The 24261-nt window shown below is 42.4% G+C and overlaps 2 protein-coding genes and 1 long non-coding RNA gene across 5 annotated transcripts in view; 1 reads left to right on the top strand and 2 right to left on the bottom strand.

The window, feature by feature from the left end:
• Positions 1-96: 96 nt before the first annotated feature.
• Positions 97-9879, bottom strand: crsp7 (cofactor required for Sp1 transcriptional activation, subunit 7). 2 transcript variants are annotated; one of them, XM_088348709.1, is made up of 4 exons: positions 9716-9879; positions 9420-9601; positions 6047-6121; positions 97-3947 (listed from the first exon to the last, which is right to left on the bottom strand). In XM_088348709.1, exons 2-4 carry the CDS (start codon positions 9489-9491, stop codon positions 2280-2282), a joined length of 1815 nt encoding a protein of 604 aa, XP_088204835.1. In that variant the 5' UTR covers positions 9492-9601; positions 9716-9879; the 3' UTR covers positions 97-2279. The 2 variants fall into 2 exon arrangements, with proteins under 2 accessions (XP_088204835.1, XP_088204842.1); XM_088348716.1 differs by lacking the exon at positions 9716-9879 and having other exon boundaries at positions 9420-9709.
• LOC148376576 (uncharacterized) lies at positions 8775-23664 on the top strand. Its single transcript, XR_015852138.1, has 3 exons — positions 8775-9608; positions 9694-9894; positions 22761-23664. It is a non-coding gene; the product is annotated as an uncharacterized LOC148376576 (long non-coding RNA).
• The window catches only part of crtc1a (CREB regulated transcription coactivator 1a), a 36147-nt gene continuing 32003 nt past the window's right edge, over positions 20118-24261 (bottom strand). For both annotated transcript variants that reach the window (XM_088348730.1, XM_088348739.1), the window contains exons 12-14: positions 22782-22865; positions 22511-22691; positions 20118-20511 (exon numbers count right to left, since the gene is read on the bottom strand). In XM_088348730.1, the coding sequence (XP_088204856.1) occupies positions 20306-20511; positions 22511-22691; positions 22782-22865 (471 nt within the window). In that variant the 3' untranslated portion in view covers positions 20118-20305. The remainder of the gene's footprint in view (positions 20512-22510; positions 22692-22781; positions 22866-24261) is intronic.

Genomic DNA, 24261 nt, shown 5'->3' with positions numbered 1-24261 from the left:
CATAACACCTTTTAGAATACTGTATTCCCACTCATCACAATACATATTCGAGGCGCCTCCTTAAATCCCACGGACACACAATCAAAATCCCCGAGATAAGGAATTAGATCATTTTATTTGTCAAACAATTGAGAGATGCTAAACACTGAACAATGACCCCCCAGTCAAAACATTCTTATCAACCAGTTGTAGCACTTTTATTGCCAGCTGTGATGTGCACCTCTTCTGCCTTTCCTCGCAAAAATGCTGCGTACAAAACAAACCAAAAACAAAAGACGGTGCATACACCAGCTTCAAATTAATCACGGGTTTCGGAGATCTCTCTTGAACAAACCACCCGGCCTCGCACTCGGAAGCAAATGCAGATTTACAATAGACCAAAGGCACATTGGTAGGGAAGAATGGGCAAGTGCACTAGGCTGATCTGACATCTAGCAGGATGAGGATGGAAAAAAAACCCAAATCATGAATGTGCTCACACAAAGATGGGACATGGGGTAGGGGCTCATAGTCTCAGATTTGGACAATTGCGTCTTAAATAACCTGATCTGGAAACGGGAACAGTCGTGAATCATTTGAGCGTCTCTGGAAGAAGGAAAAGCTCAATATCATCGATACAGCGGTGCCTTGGAGTGATCACAATTGAAATGAAAAAGGAACATTATCAACTAGTTTCAGCAGCACAGGACAACTTGTTTGAGTATTAGATGAGGGGGGGGGATAGCATGTTGTAAAAAATATTGTGATGTTAAAATTCAATGCCAGCCCACAATTTAAGTATTAGAACATGAAATACCTTCCTAATACTTTTGTGGAGTAAACTAGGCAGCAAATTTAACCGATTTTCCGTGCTAGGTGGCGGCCATTTTTGCCACTTCCTGCCAATTGAAGATGAGATCAAGGCAAGTGCGATGTCATTCTCAGTGGACAGTAAGCAACAAAATGGCCGCGCACCCATTTTAAAACCAATGCGGCTTTATACTTACACACAAAGTGAGCAACATTTAGAATGTTATGACTAATTTACATTATGATTCATAGAAGTTATCTGTCCCATTTTTTGAGATACATGACAGTGGTTCTTGGCAGTTGCTAAACAATTTATACATCTACATGGTAGATTCCAAAATTTGACTTTATAACAGTGTTCAAAAGCATTTGACTTTTTAACATACACAACCGGTTAGTTTCCTAAGGTGAATGCTCACTTTTCTATGTACTTAACAGTTTAGTTTAGGGACTGGGTTATTTGGTATTATGCAGCACCCAACGTTTGTGGTCTAGAGAAAAAAAAAATAATGGACAAAGAGTAGCTTGTACCCATCAACTCGTATCTCAAGACACCGTTGTACCAATGCTAAGAGCAAAACCTGAGATCCAACTTACAGTATCAAGTTTAGCTTTCAATTACTTACATTCACACACTTGATGTACTACATAGGTAGCATTTTCAGCAAAAATGTTCTCTTCTAAAAAGTTGAAAGTACATCTTCCAAAACACCTTCAAGAGTTGGGGAGAGCGCAATAAAGTGTATGGAGTATGGAATGTTCAGCCCAATTTAACTGATGGCCAATCTAGATGTTTTAAGATGAAAAAAAAAAACTATAAAGTGAATTCAACAACACTGCGACGCAACACAAGAAAAGAAAAAAAAAAAAGGTATGGAAGAAAACCAGGACGTTTATAAACATCAAAATGGAAGTCCTGTCATATGTACTAGCCAAAATAAATAGATGTGTACATGAGAAGAAATCTATAATTTACTCTTATATTTCACATAAAGCTTCTGATAACCGCCGTTATTTCAGACTGAGAGTGTGATCATATTCTTGAACATGGTAGATGAAGACTAGCGTGGCGGCCCGGACAGGACAACTGAACACCAGCCCACCCTCGTTTGAAGACAGATTGACAAAATTTAGACGTGTTTTAAGGGGGAGGGGGACACACAGTATTAACCCTGTCAGCCTCAAATATTGGCTTTGTCTGCCATCTTTACCATCTTCTATACTAGTAGTTGCACGTGGCAAATTGGGGCCCTCCTTCCTGTGGCTTTCAACTTTAACACAAATACAAACAAAAGCAGCCCTTTGTATCACAAACTCAAATATTCTTTTTAATTTCTCATCTTTTTTTGTACCAAAAAAAATCATCACAGAAAGAGGAGAGGTCGTGGGAGGGAGGAGGAGACTTTAGCAGGCCTGGCTTTTGCCAAACAAAATCCTACATGATTTCAACCTGTGTGTGGAGGGGGGTGGCAGGACTAGAAAAGGAGCCCTCAGTCGAGGCAAACGTACGGCAGGATATTAAGCTTGCTTTCGTCCCCGTGAGGGTCCAACGATATGCACTCTGTCCAGTCATACCAGGTGTCCTTGGTGTCCAGACATCCATTGACCCCGGGCCAGTGCTGGTTGTGTAGCCTGTCCAGGTCCTCGGCGCTGACGTCCCGACTCACACCCGGTAAGTCGGACGCAGGGCTGTCTGCCTGCAAAACGTGCATTTGCCTCACCTCTTTGACGCCCTGTTCTTCCCTTTTCAGATACTGGGACATGAAAAAGTGAGCACTCTGTGCCTGCACCCCGGACGAGGTGAGCACGTTGCTTTGAAGGTTCAAGTAGGACTGGATGATTTCGTTCCTGGACAGCTCCTTCCAGTTGGTCTGCTGAAAAGGGTTGGGGTTTGGGTTGGCGTTGGGTCCCGGCCCCGCGGGTTGCGGAACAGAGACCTCAGTTCTCTGCCGGGGCTCCACGGGCTCGGGGGTAGGCGGTTCCTCAGACTGAGAAGGCTCTTTGTGGACCAGGGGCTTGATTTGCCGCGTGACGGGGTCAAACGTGAGCCTGCGTTCTTTTAACCGTACCGGCTTAGTGGTGTCCTCTATTTTCTGGCCGTCTAAATTGACAGAATAGTCTCTAGAGCGATACTTCCTTCTCTTGTTCTCTGAGGCAGACGTCAGGAGGCTGTCCGTATCGTCCCAGACGGTCGAGGCTACCTCTGCCGCCGTTCGATGGAGTTCAGAGTTGTTTTGCGAGCGAGGGGGCAGCGTGGGCGAAGGGGAGGGGGATTCCAGTGTTGCAGTTAAGTCTTGTGGGGGTAAATGAGAGGAGACCTCAGGCGTGGTGGCCCAGTGCAGCGAGGACCTTTGCGAAGAGTGAGCGCTTTGGGCCGAAGGAGATGCGGGCCGGGGTAAAGGCAAGGGTGAGTCCCTGGATGAAGGGCTGGGAACAGAGGCTCGCATTTGTGCATATGCCGCAGAGCGCTTGGTCATGGCGTCTTGTTTTGTGCTCCTTGGACTAGTGGAAAGGCCGCGGGGACTCCTGGCTTGATAGTGGCCACCGCCGCCCCCTCCGCCATCATCCATTCTGGCCTGCTGCTGCATAACAGCGACCTTGATTAAAGACGAAGTGCTAGGGAGTTTGGCGGCGCCGGGGGAACTGGGCCGAGGCTTGACAGCGTTGACAGGAATTCTGTTGATCTTATCGTTGTCAAGGTTCTCTGTCCGAGAATGGTCGGGAGACGGGACCAGCTCCACCTCCTGGTGGGTGTCCGGACTGCCCGCGATCCCGTTGGTGGCAGGCGGCGAAACTGAGTTATCGTAACTCGACAACTTTGAGATTTTTTCGGGCAGGTGCACGCCACTGTCTCTGTTCTCCGCCCGGCGCTTGCGGCTGATCGATTTCTCCGCTTTTGGAGAGTACGTGTTGTGAACGTCGTTACCGACTTTGACTTCGGGGACGCCCATCGCCGACAAAGACATGTCGGGAGGCGAGGCCTCCAACCTGCAGGGATGAGAGCTGCCATTGGTGGAACCTGGAACGCTCGCAGTGAGGGCGGGCCCGGGCTCGATGAGCTTTCGCCAGTTTCGCAAGAGTTTCTTGGCCCGCTTGGCAAGGTCTTCATCCTTGGTCTTTTTCCGTACATCGTTGATCAGCTTTCCAAGTCGGGTTTCCTAATAAGAAAGTGTGTTAGGGAGAAATCAAATTCTTAAAACGGCACTTTTCCACTTCATGGCTATGCTCTACTTGCTTCAAATTTGGGCTGCAGGTTTTCCGCTTGATTGTAATAAGGAATCTCGAACACTATCAAATGACAGTCAAGTCATGCATATTAGCAGTAGACCGTTCTTAAATGTCATTCAAGTATTCTCTTCTCGCTTATCTGCAGATTTCATGCCGTCGAAATAAAGCGCCAGATGCCAGTTAAAAAAAGATTTAGAAAAGGAAGTTGGTTGGTTTCTTATTAGCCTAAGGAATTACATACCTGTCAATCGGTCAGACAATTGCTCCCCTTATTAATGATCACAATTATCCTTAAAAAGCATTAATAAACCTTACAAGCACAGCAGAACAGAATATGTAGGATTTTTAGCAATCCCAATGACGACGTTGTCTGCTACCAGTGACCGAGTCGATCTGCATTAGAGCCGAAAAGGGAAAGGCGAGATTGGTTGAACACAAACGATTTTTTTTTAAAATTCCCTCACAAAAATTGTTAAACAACATTTAAAAAAAAAACAGGGAAACCCCTTTAGTTGAAATTTATGGAAATATGAAATCTATTTTACATGGGTTCTATGAAACACGTTTAAAATCTTTTCGGTGTCGGTCTTAAAGGAAAATTGAATACATACGGTTCAACTATAAACTAATTTACTGCCCATTGAATCCATAGATGGTAACTGGTATTCGATTAATTCAGTGCCATTGACCTTTAAACTCCTACTTCTAACTAAGAACAGTGTCGTTGATTGTGAATAGTAATTGAAGTGTTGTGTGTAAAGAATTAAAGAAAATAAACAAATAGCCACGGAACCCACAAAGCTGTTGATGCTCACTGATATTTTGAATGTTCATCAACAATAAATAGAAATTACAGTAGTTTCCTCCATTTCCTGGTTTGTACTAGCCTCCGGTGCAGTGTGTGATGAGGCAGATATGCGGGCATACAAACCAGGAAATTAAGTACGATATTTTGGCTCAAAGGAAATTATATTCAATGAATTTTTTTTTTTTTAAGAAAAGCATGCATTACAGTAGTAAGTAGTATGTGTAATGACCGTTTAAGGGAAAATATAACAGTTTAGGACTAAGTGACATTGACATTCAGTTTAACTCAAGCCATGAGAATAATCAGGGTTAGACGTTCCAAGTGAATTTAAAAAAAAAAAGAACATTTTCCATTTGAATATATATATTTTTTTAAAATCTTGCTATACTGTTTTGTGTCATTTCAAGAGTCGAACAGAAATACTCGTTAGCATCAAAGTCACTGTTCTGCTAGGCAAGTTTCTTTTCACGGAGTCCAAGTGGCGTTTGTCACCGATTATACGCTAGACAGAGCAGGCTTTGGTGTGCACACAAGAAGCAGGCCATCTAGATAACTGATTTTGCTGGTTGCCTCCCTCGACAGACGCTTGTGCTGACAAATAAACCCTTATCATGTACAGTTTGTGAGCCTGCTACATTGGACGTCTCCAGGCTCACGCTGCACTTTAATAGTGTTTAATTAATGCATGTAGGTTACTGCCAGAGCATGAGCAGTGATAAACCTAAAAGTTTGGCACCGGAATCAGACTCACAAATGTCAGCTTAAGTCGGTTCGGTGACTCCCAAATATATCAGAACCATTGACGTAATAATACAGACTTTTGGTACTCAGCCTGAATGCTCTTTAGTGTATAACTGAAAAAGGTAGATAAAATAATTTGCAATTACACTACTTCTTATGGCAGTTTTTATGCCTATGGTAAATGAAACAATGTTGGTCGGGAAAGATCGTCAGAAATGCTATATACTTTTATCAGAACCTATGCTAAGAAAATAGCTAAAATTAGGTTATGATTTATTCTACTGGGAATGTAAAAAAACTCACTCTTCAGTTTTTAAAACAATATCAGTTTTGGCGTGGAGCAGTATTGACAAATACTTGCGTTTTCTACCAATTTGACCTGCATAGTTCCAAATTTGCAAAGACTACGGAGTTTAGGATTTTACTTTAAGAAAAGTAGGGAGTAGAGCCGTGCCATGCAAAGGTCATCACTTCTCTCACCTCAAGTGCTTCTTTGGTGATAGGATACTTCTCAAGACACGTAATCACTTCAAGTACAACCACCATGTTGCATATCTGTAACAGAAACAATATTTTACCCTTCTATTCAAGCATTGTCAAACAGCTTATCCTCACGAGGGTGGTGGTGAGTGGTGGAGCCTAACCCAGCTGATTCAGGCAGCGGACAACTTAAATTAGTTGCCAGATAATCGCACGGAACACAGAGACGGACAAACATTCATACGTAAGAACAATTTTTACATGCCAATCGACCGGCCACGTGTGTTTTTGAAAATTAGGAGGAAACCAGAGTGCCAAGAAATAACCCGCTCAGGCGCAAGAAAAACATGCAAACTCCACAAAGGGAGCTCGGCATTTGGAATTGAACATGCAAACTCTGAACGGTGAGAGGGCCACCACATTCTACATTTCACCTTTTTACTCACCAAAATATTTGAAATTGTCAAGTGCTTATCTGTAAAACCAATTGCAGAATGCTACAGAAAAATTGATGCCATAGTACTCACGAATGTAGCAACGATCCAGTTTAAGTCATGTTTATATGTATAGCCCTTTAGCACAAGGAGACTCAAAGGGTTTTGGCAAAAGTGACTAATACGGGCTTTCATTTATCATGGAAGATGGACCCAACATACACAATGTATTAAAATAGCATCACAATAAATTTAAAACTTTATACCATTCATTTGACAAGACTGCTGGGTGATACAAAAGTACTAAAGGGAATTTGGCTGTTTACATGGAGGCAATAAACCGATTGGAAACAGAATATTGAATTTCTGGATCAATGTGAACGAATCATTTACATGCCTAGAGAAATAACCCCATATACATGGGGTTTGTGAGTATTCAGATTACAACGGCGGAGCAGGAGCTACGTCATTAGGCAAATGGACTTACTTTCCGCATTTAACTTTGACATTAAAAAGGTTTATTTACTGCAGGTCACTCACCAAATTCAACATAGAACCGTGCTTGTTTCCTGCACGCTCCATTGCAGTTTCCAGTCCACAAGATATGCCTGTACGTTGCTACCCAATGGCATAGACTTACACTATATATGAATAACAACACCGTGACATCCGCTATATGTAGACATGTGGCATTTTCACGTTGTGAAATGAAATTAAAATGTTCCAGAAACACCAACCAATACAGACGCTGCCCGACTTACGAACGAGTTAGGTTCCGGACGATCGTTCGTAAAATGAATATGTTGGCAAGTTGCTTCAGTGCTATATTTTGAATGTTTAAGGCTTGTATAAGTAACCTGTATTGTTTTGTATTAAAAAATATAAACATTTCATAAAATAATATACTCTATAAAGATAAATACAGTGAGATTTAACTTACTTTTCGGAGATGCGCTTCAGGAGGACCTCTGTGGTCAAAAGTGGCCGAAAAAAAGCGTTCAGACCAATTTCTCAACTGCGTCAAGCTTTCTTATTCCACTTTAATTTCAAAAGAAATGGCTCGCCACTTCTTTACACCAACCATTTTGAATGGATGCACGAGATATTAAACAATAAAAATGTCAAAGTTCCCAGCACAGGAGATGATGTAGGCGTAGAATTTGAGGTACGCATGTATGATGTCAATAGGGACACTAATGTCGCGAGAGTTGGTACAAGAGGTTAGGTGAGCGCGAGGGTTTCGTTTTGGATATAGTTCGGTGTGTTTACAATAGACGGGTGCTGGCAGTTGTCGCTCTCCAAAGAGACCATAAGTGTTTGAGTATTTTTTTCATGAACAAGGAGTTATCCATTACGCACACAAAACGACACGCTACATTGGTGGCAGTGGTGGGATTAAGAGCAGGTGAAGGAGAGATGTTTACATACAAAGTAGGAAAAGTAAGTGTCACACACCGGTAGCGGCGTAAAGAAGCACTACAAAAATGTCCTGTACTCTGAAAAGGTGCACAGAATATAAAATCTAAATTACAGCAACCAGGATGTTTTTCGACATCCCGAAAAATTTTTTTTGTATCTTCCCCTTTACCCAAGTCGAAGAGCGTCTGTACACACATGAGGCTTTTTAGCAAGTAAGCTGAAATTTGCTATAATCATTCCTCTGTATAACACAAGTCTAACGATGCTTTAGGGCATAAAAATATCCCGGGGATAGAGAAAACAGCGATCAGATGATTCAAATGCATATATGTGCACCAGTATTCAAAATAAACAAACACAACCAGTGAAAGTGGAATACTTACTCTCAAGACCTTAATCAAAATTCTGTACATGGCTTTACAAAATCAGTATCCTGGCAATATTCAGTTTCCTATCAGATTATTGCCTGGAAGCAAATGAACCCTGTGATTTATGACCAGGCCATTGGTAAATTGATTAAATGTTCACTACCTAATGCCACACCTAATGGAGAATCAATTGCTATTAAGAATACTTAAAAAACATTTTGAGATCTTGGTGGATATTTTTGGAAAACAAATATTACGATATTACATTTGACAGTGTAACAGGATGACTAAGAACCGAAATAGCAGTTTGTGCGTAGGTAAGGAGAAAAATTAGCAACCAGCTATTGCCTTTAAAGTAAAGCGAAACTGGTGCGAATGTTTTAATTAATATGGCAACTCGAGAAACCAATAACTTCACCGTAGCTTACATTGGGGCGAATGTGAGTCATTGGAGCGTGAAAAACAACACGTCCGTACGTTGATAATTTAAATTGAGAAGGTAAAAGACGTTTGCCAGAAGCCAAAGTCAAGCAGGGTTTGCGAACATTTACCTGCGTTAACGTTAGCCAACATGCTAATGCTAATAAGTTGAGTCGGACGGCTCTCTTCGCTTGCTCCTTTCTAGCTAGCTCCTCCAAGCTACGACTTCGCTAGCCGCATTCGTTGCTTCGTCAACGGGGAAAATGTTTCGTCGTTAAAATGTCGGCAGGCTAAATATAGCCGTTGAGTGTACGTGGACTGTGTTTTGCTGACGTTTATGAAAAGCGAGTGCGAATTTATTCGGTTTAAAGTGAAACACGCTACTTGCCCGCTTAAGTGTGGGGAGCTAACATGCTAACGGAGCGTGCTAACGGGACTACGAAGGACCAAGCGGCAGAGGGGGGGAGAAGCGGCTACTGTTGCTAAATTAGCTTCCAACCTGTCAACTTGGCTTCCCCTCGGGGAGTTTCTCCTCCTTTTTTGACACATTTGCCACTGTCAGTGACAACCAAAGACAGTCCCTTAAGCAGCGTTTAAAACAAAAGCCCCCTAAACGCGAAGATAAGACCCAGGCGCGTCAAGTTTGGAGTTTGTCAGACTTGCCTAAAACAAGCTAGCTTTAGCATCGCCCCCCACCAACCCTCCAGCGATAGCCGCTTTAGCTCCACTCACATTGCTCTGACTGTCGATGGCCTGCAGCAGCCGGTCCCTCATCTGCTGCGGGGTTGCCGAGACCGTTGTCATTGCCCGGAGGATGGAGGGAGGAATCCTCCAAAATGGCAACCGACAGACAATCGTGACTCAAACGCCGTCGCGGTGACTCGACAGGCGTCCGCGCAGCATTTCTCCGTCGCCTGCAAGGTAGGCAAGTCAGTCTCGTCCCCCTCCCTCTGCTCACATGGAGCCCCCCCAAGTGGGATAATGTATGTGCTGTGTTGTGTGATAGCACAGGATTGCTGCCTGCTTGCCTTGCTCGGCGCTGAGGCGAGTCGGCGACTGGCGAGATTCACTGGCAGCTGCAGGAGCTCTCAACGGCCTCGCGGTGCATGCTGGGCTCGCTCGCTCACTCTGACGTCCGCGCCGCCGAGTAAACATCCACGCCGCGCGTGCACTCTCGCTACCCGGCCTGCCTCCTTTGTACGCCACGGTAACACATCCCCCCTCCCAATCCTATGCATACTTGGTACACGACTAGTCAGGAAATCAAATCAAGATATATTTGTACAGCACTTTTAGGACATTGAATTGCACCCAAACATGCACTATAAAAACATTCAATGTGCAATAATATGATAAAATCCTGCACTTTTACCCCCACCAAATTGACCAGTGTTCTCAATCTGTGTGCCTTGAGACCTTGTTTGGTGTGCTGCAGGAAATTCCCCTATTTTGTCTTCAATCAAAGCAGATTACGGCTTTTATCTTTTTAAGTCAAGTCAAGTCAAGTCATTTTTATTTGTATAGCCCTTAATCACAAAGAGTCTCAAAGGGCTTATATTATATACCACAGCCATATCCCCCTAGTGGGAGGTGGCTGGAGTCATTTCTGACTCTTTTTTTTGGGAGATTGATTCAGAGGAGGGGATTCCCAGCCCCCTCGTTCAACCCCACTGAGGTGTTGGGAGTCATTAGGTGACCAAACCCCCCAATTCCAACCCCTAATGCTGAACGCCAAGCAGGGAGGCAACGGGTGCCAATGTTTAAGTCTTAGGTATGACTCGGCCGAGGCTTGAACCACAACCTCCCAGTCTTGGGGCAGACGCCATACCCCCACCGGGCTTTTTATAAATCAATTATATGGCCATCCATTTTCTGTATCCTCACTAGGGTCGCAGGGGTGCTCATACCTGTCAACCTCCACGACTCCAGGCCCGTACAAACTGTCACAATTTCCCGTACAAAATAATCATACACCATGTTTTTTTTTTTCGTAATGATATATGATGGGAAATCACCAGGCGGCAGACGCATGCGCAGAGTAGCATCAAACTGCTCGCTTCGTTTGCAACGAAAAAAAAAAACCGATACCGAGATAGAGGCTTCCGCTGCGAACTCCTTTGACTTGATTGATTTGCCGTTTCGTGATAGTCGGTGTATACCGGACGGTACCCATCATTGACAAATTTGCGTTTTTCCGTACAGATTTCCTTGTACGTCGTACTCGTCTTAAAATGCATAAAAAACTTACTTTGTACGGCAAAACCGTACAGGTTGACAAGTATGGGTGCTGGAGCCCATCCCAGCCATCTTTTGGACAGTGGGTAGGGTGACACCTTGCACTGGTTGCCAGCCAGTTGCAGGGCACACAGAGACATACAACCATTCACACGGCCATGCACACCTAGGGACAAGTTGGACCGGCCAACTATTCTGACATGTATTTTTGGGGAAAACAGGGGGAGAACACACATACTCAACACTGGGAGAGTGCGATAGCAGGATTTGTACTGAACTGTCGGGCTGCACGCTAACCACCCAGCCGCCGTTCCAGCCCATGAGGCAATGCATAATAATAATACTCAAATAATATTGAATAACTTAGCTTAGTTTGTTGCACAACAATAATCCAATCAATCAATCAATCAATTTATCAATAAAATTAGAAGACATAGTACGTGACTTGTTTGTATACCTGCCTCACAGTTCAGAGGTTCTGGATTAAATTCCAGCAACTAGCAGTGACATGTAGTCAGGTGAGGCTGTGCTTCACCTGTCATCGTGGAAATATTAAGTTAAACATGTATTAAATTGTCATATTTATTCTGTGTTATTCTAATTTAACTTCACAATTTTTAGATTTCCTTTTTCAAAACATTAAATTTTCACGTATTATGAATACTAAAAAAATACTAAAATGTAGACTGGTTGAGCTAACAAATCATATTTTGTCCCCTAAAAATCTCATTTTCTATTTCAGGATTTTAATAAATAAGTGGGAAAATACTTAATGGAAAACAGCATCAAGAGTGATGAAAATTCCTCCACTTGTCCTATTGTTTCACATGGGCATGTGCACGGATCCTTGTTTTGGTTCTCTTATTTATATCCAACATTTTTAACAAGACTGCAAGATGCGTGTCTCACTTCTTGTCATTTTAATGATTTGATTACACCTTTGCACACTTCGTTTCATTTCTCTGGATCAGGGGTCTCAAACCTTGAAAATGAGTGAAAAATAACAACAATACCCTAAATTCCACCATCAGCAAGATCTTGCAGAGACTTATTGGCAATGGCTTGTCCAGCTGGCTAGAGGAGCACAGGATTCTAAGCCAGTGTCAGGCGGCTTTTCATAAGGGCCGCTGCAGCACTTATCAATGTCTGCGGCTGTCCAAATTTGTCACGGATGTGTTCCAGTCTAAGCAATATCTACGTTCCATTGCTGCTTTCTTCAACATCAGCAAGGCGTACAACCAGGTGCGGTGTGCCAATCTACTCCAGAAGATGCTGGAGACTGAAGTTCCGCTTCAGTTTGTTGAGTGGATTACCATACCGTAGGGTGAACTGTACCACAGGACACTGCACAACCTTCAAATGCCCCCAAGGATCAGTTTTATCACCATTTCTCTTTACAATCTACATCATTGATCTTTTTATTTCCTTTGAGACCTCCACCCTTGTCTCCGGCTACACTGTTGATTTGGCGCTGGTCTGTAGCAACTGTAATAAAGAAGAAGTGGCTGTTCGATTAGAGTCTGAGGCTGTCAAAGTCAACCAATGGTCCGCAAAAAATCATATACCTTTGAACACGTCAAAGTCGAAAGTCACCCTTTTTTACAATGGATGCTGGAAAATCTTCATGGTGCCTAAACAACACAGTCAAGGGCTCCATAATCGATGTCAATCCTACCTTCCTTGGGGTTTGATACGACTGCCGTCTTAGTTCAATGAACATATAAATGTACCTGAGCCAAGTCATGAAGCAGCGCACCAACCTCCTGCATAAACAGAGAGGCATTTCTTCGGGGTGGCGGCCATTGGATATGTGGACGATCTACATTGCGACCATCAGATCAATGAATATGCAGCTCCCGCACAGGCACCTTGGGCTTCCTCAAACAACATCCAAAAATGAGAGAGGACACAGTCAGACACGCCATGGACCGTAATGGGCCAACTGCGAACAACTCCCATTGACGCCGTCCTCCACGAAGCCCAGCTTCCACCGATATCCACCAGACTACAGTTGGCCAGTCTAAGAAAGGCCAACGAATGGTCCCATCTCCCTCCCAGCGATGACAGGAGAGTGCTTTTCGAAACGCACCGTCCAAAACGCACCAAGCGGAGTGACTGGAGGACTTTTACCACCCCAATACTCTCCAATCTCAAGACTGTAAATAACCCTACCATTCAGTGGCCACCACCTCATCCTCCTCCCCTTATCCATTTTACACCCATCCAGAAATGTGCTTACCCCTCCCAACGACTAGCCACAGGAACACAAATGCGGCGCAAGCCCCAACTGACTTGTACGTCTTTACTGATGGTCCACCCTCAAACAATACGGAGAACAGAGGTGCAGGAGTAGTGATCTACCGAGGCAACGCTCCAATCCACTCCTGGCACACACCCACAGGGACCTCTAGCAGCTCCTATCAAGCCAAGAAGACTGCACTAAACGCAGCAATCAACTGGCTTGAACAGAATGACAACTGGTCGTCAGAATTCCATCAACACAGACTGCAAGTCCCTCCTTCAATCCCTCGACAATCCAAATAACAGAGACCGTGTCATCCTCGAAATACACTCCAAAATTGTGGCCTTTCCACACACCAAAGGGTCCAATTAATACGGGTCCCAGGCCACTGCAACCTCCCAGGCAATGACCTAGCAGATGAGAAGGCCAAACTCGGCTCCTCTCTTCCCCAAACTATGGCCCCGCTAGAAGCTCAGACTCCTCTAGCAGTCATTAACAGGAACTGCAAACTCCCTCCGAAGATGGCAACATATGGCAGCGAAGTTCGAAGACGACTGGTGCCATCTCTGTGGTGAAGAAGAAGAATCGGCCGAGAACCTCTGGCTTCGGTGCCCCACACTCCAGACTGCCCGTTGCCCACGCCGACTGAGATTCTCCTTTGGTGAACTAAGAAGCCTCCCACGTGCGAGTGCTATCCCCAGGCGCCTTGAGTGATTAACAGCAACAACAGCAAATAAGTTATACCAATAAACATCAACTTATTCATATGTTCCCATGCTCAATTAAGGAGTAGGCAAAAATATACACCTTGCACGTGTGTAATGGGTGTATTGGGCTGTGTGGAGTGAGCCTACATTCAGTTCTTGCAGGTGGTTACAAAACAACAATTACTAATGCAAATGGTAAAACTGATTTCACTTTTTCATGTCTGGAAAAAACACTCATACTTTTTTGATTGGTAAATGTACAACATTTTATTGAACTATTCTATTTTAGGTCAAAAGTACAGAATCTGAAAAGTACCTAATAAATCAAATTGTTGTTATTTTTTAACTGGATTATTACCTAAAATAATATTCCATAGCCTTATCAGTCACACCCCTTCGCTTTTATTCCGTGAAATTAACTTTGAAACGACATATTGCACATACATGTTAAACATTTTCACCGTGGTCACAAATGTATTTCGGCACAAATACAACATACTCGTACCAAAAACATGTTTGCTTTCTTGGATGGTAAGTAAAACAATAGCTTCTAAAGCCATTTTCCTGCAGAGGGCGTCAAAGTCAAGTCTTACGCTCCATTGGAGCGAAACAGAAAATACATTTGGTTTGAATCTATAATTTTGAAGCATTTTTTTTTTAAAGATGTCAAAATCGTTGGGAGTTCTATCCATACATGCATCCATGGATTAATCCGTGCATCCCTCCATCCATCCAAACATAGGCTAACAACAGTCAAATTATTATTTTTTGACTTTTTGTAAATATACTGTACATTATTCCTCTTTTTAACTTTCGTGTACACAGTAAGTTAATGCAAAAATACAAACAGTAGCTAACCCAACAAAATACATGAGGTACATATGAAAGAGTAAGAGACATTTGGTCGGATATGATACATCAAAAAAGCGTAAACACAAGACTTATGGATTGTCATTTAAAGGGTTGAGTTTCCCCAGAAGGACATTTTGTACATCATATCCTAACAACACAGTGCAGCTATTCGATCGCAGCAGTAATGCGCATGTGGAACATTGTACGCTAAAACAAATACAAATGTCTTTACTTTGTAGCTGCCATTGATTGGGGTCAATCTATTGGTCCATGCCTCATCCAAAGAACACGTTTGTTATTCTGAAATCAATCCATCCATCCATCCATCCATTATCTGCACTGCTTATCCTCAGTAGGGTCGCAGGGGTGCTATCTTTGGGCAGTGAACTGGTTGCCAGCCAGTTGCAGGGCACACAGGGTTAGACAACTCACCCGCTCATCCACACTTAGGGACAATTTGGACCAGCCAATTAACCTGACATGCATTTTTTTAGGAATGTGGGAGGAAACCATGCAAACTCCACATGGGGAGGCTGCAGTAGCTGGACTTGAACCCTAACCCTCCGCACCACTGGGCTGCGCGCTATACCACCCATACACCGTATCCAGAAAACATTTTCAAAATTTTTACATGTTGCATATCAAAGTGTATAAATAATGTGTTGGAATCTATAACAAGTGACTCACAAAAGGTGCAATTAGAGTAAGACAATTTCCGTGTGAATTCATAAAACAGAAGACGTCACAGTAGATATCCTGCACCAATTCAAAGGGGGGAGGAAGGAATCCATTTATCCCCGAAATAACTTCTCAATGGAGAAAAAGGGCTGTTCATATTTATATTCTTTTTTTTAGAGGGATTCAAACTATTTTAACTTAAAGATGTTTGAAATGTAAAAAAAGTTATTTAAAAATCAAATTTTAAATTCAAACAAATTGAGAGTACAGTTGATATTGTTTTAGTGTCATTCGTTACTTTTCCACCTACATAAAACACAAAGCAATATACAAAGCAAGTCCAATACAACAATTTAGTAACATCAAAGATGGTCTAGATCACATGTCGTACAAGGAATAACACGCTGTACAAACTGTTCCAAAAAAGTACTTCTTGTCATTCCAAGGAACAAATCAGTTTAGAAAATGCTGGTAGGGATAATATAAACAACCTATGACAGGAAACCAGTCTTAAGTGACATTTAGTCATGCAATTACAGTGAAAACTAACGCAAAATACGATAAAATATTTTCATGTTGATATATATTCAAGAATTGCCAGATATAGGCTACTGTGGGTCAGCCATTTTCATTGCATGAAAATATTTCTAAAAATAGAGACAAGACAGAGTGGATTGTGCTGAAATTGTCATATAAATTAGCAATATTATAAATTTCGTACAGCATTCATTCACAACTTTTTTGGATGGGGCATTACAGCTAGAAAGACAGAAAAATGTACTTAGATTTGTGTTTTAATTCATGAAAATTGATTATTCCTTAGTCATCTGTAAATTTGATAATAGCAGTGGTGGCTTTGAATACAAGTAACCTTCCAATCTAAGCCCGACTTGAGGGCACACATTTGAGATCCAAATGTCTCATATTGACAGTGTAAAACAACGACATAACTTTGCCTTCAATACCTTAGCGTTAAGACATAGCCTAGCCAATGAATGGTAGCTCATTGTTGGATTAAGAATCTCATCTCATCTCATTATCCGTACCGCTTATCCTCATTAGGGTCGCGGGGGGGCTGGAGCCCATCCCAGCCATCTCCGGGCAGTGGGCAGGGGACACCCTGAACTGGTTGCCAGCCAATCGCAGGGCACACAGGGACAGACAACTCATTCGCTCATTCACACCTAGGGACAATTTGGACCGGCCAATCCACCTGAAATGCATGTTTTTGGAACGTGGGAGGAAACCGGAGTGCCCGGAGGAAACCCACGCAAGCACGGGGAGAACATACAAACTCCGCACAGGAAGTCTGGAGCTGGATTTGAACCCACGACAGGTTCCCATGACATGAACTGTGCCGCACAAGCGCTAACCACTGCGCCGCCGTGCTGGATTAAGAATGGATAAAATATAATGATACAGTACATTACTTTTTTTGTCATTATCCTTTTTTAAAGGGACATGGTGATGCAATTACTTAATCACGGTATTGAAATGAATCTTTCTCTTTGTCTACTTTAAAGTGCAAACACAGGTAGGTACCAGAGGGTGTACATGGGGAATAAACAGATAAGCATGATTAATATCAATGAGAGGAATCAATGTTACTGTAGTGTATGGAGAACACAAAAAGTAAATTCTTCACAAGATGAAAACAATGGCAACCTTTCTGTTGTTTACTCCTAAATCGGATATCAAGATTGTTTATAGTTCTAATTATTCTACAAGTTTTCTAGAACTGTGTCACAAATTCAATGTATATATTTTTTCCAGGCCCAGAAATGTTTTTTTTTTCATTAATGAGGTGGATTTCATTTCAGAGTACTTAAAAAAACTGAAAAAAAAAGTTTTTAAGTATGGCTAAATATACACTGTAAGTAAACATGGCAAAATTTTCCATTAATTATTGTAGTTCTAAATCAATGCCGAGTTTTGCATAGATGTTAAGGTCTCCTTGTAAAAAAAAGTGAAAAAAAAACCAAAACCAAAAAAAGACGAAAAATTAAAACCTAATGTGTTTATTTTGTGCTTGAAGATCAAATTTTAAAGGGTAGAGTTTTGACGAGGAAATTAACAAAATCTGTCGAAATAAACGCTGACATAAATTAATTCAGCAGAAGTAGTACATAATGCTTCAGTTGATTGGACAAAATGTCAGTTCTAATTTGGTAAAGTATGAATTTTTCAAGGCAAAACAAGAATGCACAGTGATAAGAGAGTTTACACTAATAAATCACTGTTCTTGTGAAAATCAAACCCAACAACTCAAACTTAGTCAATTGCTCTCTCACCCTTTCTCTGTTGAGTCTATAGCTTTTGACCAGACACTGATTAACTACACTTACATACAGTGAATAATCTGACTTCGATCAGAAGTCGGCAAAAATTATCTCTCCTCCTCCCGAGTCCTCACAAATATAACAAGAAAATTTGTGTTTGCTTCGGGCTTAGTCCCTCAAATCAAATTGGTCAGTCTCGGGCTAAGTCGTGCTGGATTTTTTTTAGGCCAGAGCTCACCGCGATGATGAATGGATACAACTGGCATTTTTGATATAGAGGCATAAAATAAAACAGAAATGTCCTTGAGTAATCAACAAATGCACATTTTATCGAGCATAGCAGAGTTTACGTGTATAATTCGTCTCAGTGTTACAAGTCCCACAGTGCTTTGCGGCATAAAAATGATCCTGGATGAGGGAACTAAGCATACACGCAAGCAATGGGATTACTCGAATGGGTATACATGCATGTGTGATCGGATAATGAAAAGGACTAACCTAACCATTGCTATGGGAATACTCGCATTTGAAACTTGACTGGATTTTCTGTGCGAGTTTACATGGCTTTACATAATAAGATCATCGAGTGCTGGTGGAAAACATCGAAGCGCACAAGGAGCGCAGTTGCTGTGTTTTGCGGAAACGTGGCTCACGTTTAGCATTCCGGACGCTAACGTGTAGCCACCCGGAGCTACCCGGAGCAATCCGGCTTCAACGCCGCTAAACAGAGACACGAAAGCCGGGGGGAATCGGAGAGGAGGCGGACTTGCTAACACGAGGTGGTGTATCCCTGGATTTTCACAAAGAAAAGTTTTCCATCTGGCGCAGGGATGTCGAACTTTTGGACTGGCGTGACGTCATCCACTCCGCTACAAGCACCCCTAGGGCATCATGTTCATCTGTTAATAAACAACGGGGTAGACTGCTGGAAGTGTGAATTTCCCTACGGGGATGAATAAAGTATCTATCTATCTATCTATAATCGCAACACTGGCGATATCCCGATACCAAATGGATTATTGCCTGCATGTTGACCAATGCTACCCCTTTAAAACTTGTCATTAGCGATGCACTGACACAATTCAAGACTTAATACTTTTAGAATGTAGCTCAGGGGTCTAGAACCTTAAAAGCAACAATATTAAAAACAAATTGAGACAGACAAAGTTCAACAAAACCGCCAAACAAGCTAATATTTCAGGACATTTTATCTTACTGTGTGACATTTTGACACATCAACGTTCCTTCTTGTCATCATCCTTCCAATCTCCTCTTTCTTCCACTCAGTCGCTTTACTTCCACATCCTCTCACATTTAGTGACCCGAGAACTAAGGTTTGCGGGACCTTTCGGTCTCCTGCCCCCCTTTCTTTGCCTTGCTGTCTCTTAGGGAGTAGAGATAGAGAGGAGAGGATCCCCAGTCCCCTCGCTCCCTCCACTTTAGTCGCCTCTTATGACACGCAGCAGACCATGGTGGGAAAATTCTCACACCTCCCAGGGAGAGAGGGCCCCTCACCACAGGACTGTTTGTGATAGGAATGAGTGGAGAGGTGTTGTGAAAGGATAGTGAGATGTTTGGACGCGTTCTAAGGGATGGGCAAGGGACCTGTATGATGCGGCAGGGGTAAACCGGTGAAAGCTGTCAGGCTCTGCTGTTGAACAGAAGAGTGTGTTGTGTCACCCTGACCCGAGTGACATGGCCGCTTCCCTTGTGTCCCGTTTCATCTGGAGGGACGAAAGCATGACCGACTTGGGTGCTGGGGTGCTTAACTTGTGGGTGTTTGGGCATTTGGGTTGGCCATGGTCCAAACATTTTGTGTGTGTTTTTTGTTACTTTTTCCCTTTTTTATTTTATTTGTATGTGTTTATATTGCTGTCGGTCACCCCTCTCGAGGGATATGACCAGGGTAGATAGAAAGATAGACATTTTGATGATTTGATCAAATCTATGAAATAATAATATACCACTGAAAATTTGTATCCCTTCCTGAGAGACCAAAGACTGTTGAAGATCAATTTGATCGACATTTTTGTCTTAAATCAAGGTTTCAAAACAAGTTGCAAGCCAAATTATTTGTAAAAATGTCACAAAATACTGCTAACAAGAAGGATATCGTGGTATTTACCTTCGCCGCAGACTGCACCGAGCGAAAGAATGGAGTGCCTCGCCCCATTGGCAGAGATCCGCCCACCTCTACCGCTCACCCAATCAAATTGCTCTAGCGTTTTCACCTGTTTACAGTTTGTTTGTGGGTTTTCATCATAAAATATCTCAACAGTGAACATACATAGTGTAATGAGCTTCCATTTAAAGGATTTCTTAGCGACCTACTGCCAAAGCAAATGTTGTTGAAAAAGTGCCTTGTATATATATATATATATATATATATATATATATATATATATAATATACACACTGGACTGAACAACCACAAAAATAGTGTTGCCTTGGCTTTTAATGTACCAAAATTGGTCAAACGTTATCTCTGAGCGATATGTACTTTCAAGCCATAGGTTCCCAACCCCTGATGTAGCCACTTTTCCAGTTCATGTTGGAAATCCTACCGCTTCTATAAACATCATTTTATGAGAGTCTATGTGCCAAGAAGTTGTAAGAGGAACCATCTCAGAGGTGATCCAGCCGAAAGGCGTCCTCCGTGGCCGGGTCGGTGAGCACCACGTTCTGGTCGTTGAGCATGTGCAGGCCATCAAGTGTCAGCGGGTCGATTTTTAGGTCATCCAGTGAAAAGGGGCAGTCCACATCGAAGCTAGCTATCGTCGACATTGACCCGCTGAAGTCGTTTGGCAAGATGGGGGGAGACTCTCCACTCGCTTGGAACAGGAACACGACACAAAAAGCTTTTAGACTTTTAGCCACGTTTTCGTAATGTTGTGTTGTTGTTTTTTTTCAACTAATTTAAAAGAAAACTTAAAAGTAGGCTTTAAAAATAAATAAATACAATACAAAAGGGGCAGCACGGCGGCGCAGTGTTAGCGCGTGTGCGGCAAAGTTCTGAGGTCGTGGGAACCTGCGTGGGTTCAAATCCAGCAACCGGTCCTACTGTGCGGAGTTTGTATGTTCTCCCCGTGCTTGCGTGGGTTACCTCCGGGCACCACGGTTTCCTCCCACATTCCAAAGACATGCATTTCAGGTGAATTGGCCGGTCCAAATTGTCCCTAGGTGTGACTGAGCGAGTGAGTTGTCTGTCCCCGTGTGCCCTGCGATTGGCTGGCAACCAGTTCAGGGTGTCCCCTGCCCACTGCCCGGAGATGGCTGGGTTGGGCTCCAGCCCCCCCGCGACCCTAATAAGAATAAGCGGTACAGCTAATGAGATGAGATGAGACAATACAAAAGAAAATAAATATTTAAACCATTTATTAAAAAAAACTCACTACAAAGGTGGGGTTCATTGTTTGAGGTTTCCGTAAAAAAGAGTTAAATATTTTTTCTGTTAAGTTCGTGTGTCCAGTGAGCCCATATTTTTTGTTTTACACCATGGTTATCTGTTCTCATCTTACTTTTAACAAAGTTGTTTGGGGAAGAACACAATAGGTAGGAGAAACAGGGCTGTGGGGGAGTTACATCATCCTGATCCCTGACTGTGTGTTTTTTTTTTGTTTCTATTTATAAGTGCAGCATGAAAATGGTGAGAGTAAGAGGAAGCCGCATTTTAGTACAGTCCAAACACCAACCCAAACCCCAAGAATGATAAAAAAAGGAAGAGTTGGTTCTAGCATGTCTAAGAAATGCACGTAAAGCACGCGCATCATGTACGAGTTGACAGAAGCTGCAATGAGGACCCAAGCCAGGAGATGGCAGCACTGAGTAAAAAAACAAACAAACACAATTTTGCATATTTCTCACTGCATTTCTAAAACAAATTATCACATTATTACTATGTCTTTACAATGTAATTTTTAATATTTTTACTATGTAGTAATTATAAGCAATTATTAGCACTAGCGGCTACAAGCTTAATATGCATTTCTAAAATAGTTTTATCATGTAATTCCATAGTGACTGGTTCACTATTTTACATCGTGTATTATTATTAAACGGCCTGGAGAGGGATGGACACCGCCAGGCTGTACTTGCCCAAGACACACCACAGGAAGTGGTGACACTCGGACCCTAGCGGTTAAGGGATCTGTGAACAATGAATATAGTTACTGCGGTATTACTAAGTTACAAGTAGGGTCAAAATAGAATCAGTCAACTTCTAACACAAGGCGTGACATTTCCACCGAGGTCCACATCAGCAAAATGGCTGTCCTTAAACGGGCCTCATGTAACTCGTGAATGTAACTTAATGTAAATGAATGGTCTGTCAAATAAATTGAACTACTCCTTCATGTAAAATGTCTTTTACTCAAGTCAAAAACATTACTGTTGCATTGAATAATTGTCATTACACATATTTTATTAGATAAATCTCTATTGTATTCGACAGGCATTGTGTGAAATGTAGTTTTTTTTTGTTTAAGCACTCTTTTGACCGTTTGGTTTTTAGATGCTCAGCATTTTGGCCCCTGGACTATGAGTTTGACAGATGCCTCGTAATAAGTGCACTATATGATGTACATATATAAATTATAGGGTATGTTTAAAAATGATTGAAAATATTGAACATGTATTCAAACACACTGATGATTTAAAATGCCAGTTAGAAATCTCATTTCCCAGAAAATCGCAATGACTGGTGAGCTACTTTCACAACTGGTCTTCGAGCTACTCAGGTATTCTTAGGGAGCTACCTGGTGCCCACAAACTCCACGTTGGTAACCGCTCTAATGTATCTTGTAATTTTCCTTCCAACAAAGGTAAGAGTACCTGTGAGAATGATGTTAGGGATGTTGCCATGGCTACTGTAGCCAGGTTGCTGAGAGCCCCGGAGGTTACAGGGGCCACCGGATGAGCACATCATCAGGGCTTGGGAGTGGTCCATTATAGAGGTCTGGTTGTTGAAGCTGCTGCAGCTGTTGGGGGTTTCCATCATGTTGAATTGTTCAAGCTTGCAATCAAAATGAGGAAACAACAAAAGAGTGAAAGGGTTTCCTAACATATTGAATATATTTTCAAGGACCCCACTGAGGCAGCGTACCTGTTGAGAGAGATCAGTGGCCTGACTGGACGGAAGCTGCTGGTCGTAGAAGTCGGCAATGACAGTGTCTAGGATGGAGTTTGGCTGCACCGAAAGAAAAAAAAAAACAAGGTAAACATATTTTACTCAGGTAGATAGAATAAGTCTTATGGGATATTAAATAATACCAAGGAAAACCTGTGATTTTTCATAAGCCACAAGGCTTGGACAATGTGTTCCTGGGACACAACATCCTTCATTTGATTACAGAGACCCCTCGCTACTTCTCGCTTCGGTTATTTCTTGTTCACTCCTTCGCAAAATTTGAATTGGATCGATTTTGTCTTTATTGTCATTGATATCATTGTATCGTGCATTGTGTTCTGTTAGACAGCACACCGTGGGGCAAGATTAGGGAGGGTGCTCTGTGTTGGGTGGGTGTGACTCTCTGTTCGCGACTGTGATATTCTGGTGTGACATTCTGTGTGCCCGACTGTGATAGGCTGGTGTAAGCCGTCAGTCAGGGTGGGCATGTGTAATTAAAGTCTGTAAAAAAAAAAAAAAACTGGAAAGAACCACAACTTTTAGCAACTCGTTACATTTAAAAGAAATTCATCAATTAAAACAAAGAGCACAACAAAATTATGCTCACCACCAGGTGCTTCGTGGATTATTATCGGGTTCCAGAAGCGCCTCAGGCGGCGTCCAGGAAGAGGCAAGAGCGGTGCTGCTGGTCTGAACGGCTATGCTAATAACTCTGCTCTATTAGCCATGAAACGTATGACCTGGATCAAAAACCTGTGGAAAACCGTTGCATTCGGGACGTTTTTTTTTAATGATTGTGGACCTGTCTCCGTTCGAGGACACCCGATGCTAGCGCGCACCTAGCCGGCGGCTCTCTAAATTGCTTTGTTACACTGAAAGAAGTCCTCCAATTTTGGTTTACCTTCGTATAATGACAATAAAACCATTTATTCAACTGCTATTATGTGTCGTGTGTTGTTATTGTAGATATATAATTGTTATTTTGTTACAGTCTTATACTCTGAGTCGGTAATGACGTCGTCTCGAGGTAAGTTTAACCCTAAGGGGGGCTTTTATGAACGTGCAACTCTACTTTGCGAATTTTCACTTTTCGCGGGTGGTTTTGGTCCCCATAAATCGCGAAAAACAGAGATCTCTGTATGACAATAATAACAACATATATTATAGGCTGCCCTCTAGTGGCAGCTTCATAAATATGAACTGGAATTGGAAAACGAGTATAAATTGCCACATATTGATGAAATGATAATCAAAATTTTGAGTTAGGATTTAAATCTATCCAATAATCATTTTAAAGTTATTTGTCTTTTCAGATACTAGATAATTTTACCTACCAGTGTATTTTTAGCCGGTATCAGTTTCGATGACTACTCAGGAGTAGTTTATAGTAGTGCTGCAACAACGAATCGACAAACTCGATTAAAATCGCTGATTAAAAGCGTTGGCTACTCAATAG

Source organism: Urocampus carinirostris, chromosome 1 (genome assembly GCF_059441175.1).
Source record: "Urocampus carinirostris isolate Australia breed hairy pipefish chromosome 1, RoL_Ucar_1.0, whole genome shotgun sequence".
Lineage (NCBI taxonomy): Eukaryota > Metazoa > Chordata > Actinopteri > Syngnathiformes > Syngnathidae > Urocampus > Urocampus carinirostris.
The sequence above is the reverse complement of the archived record's forward strand: the minus strand, read 5'-3'. Positions and strand labels throughout refer to the sequence as shown.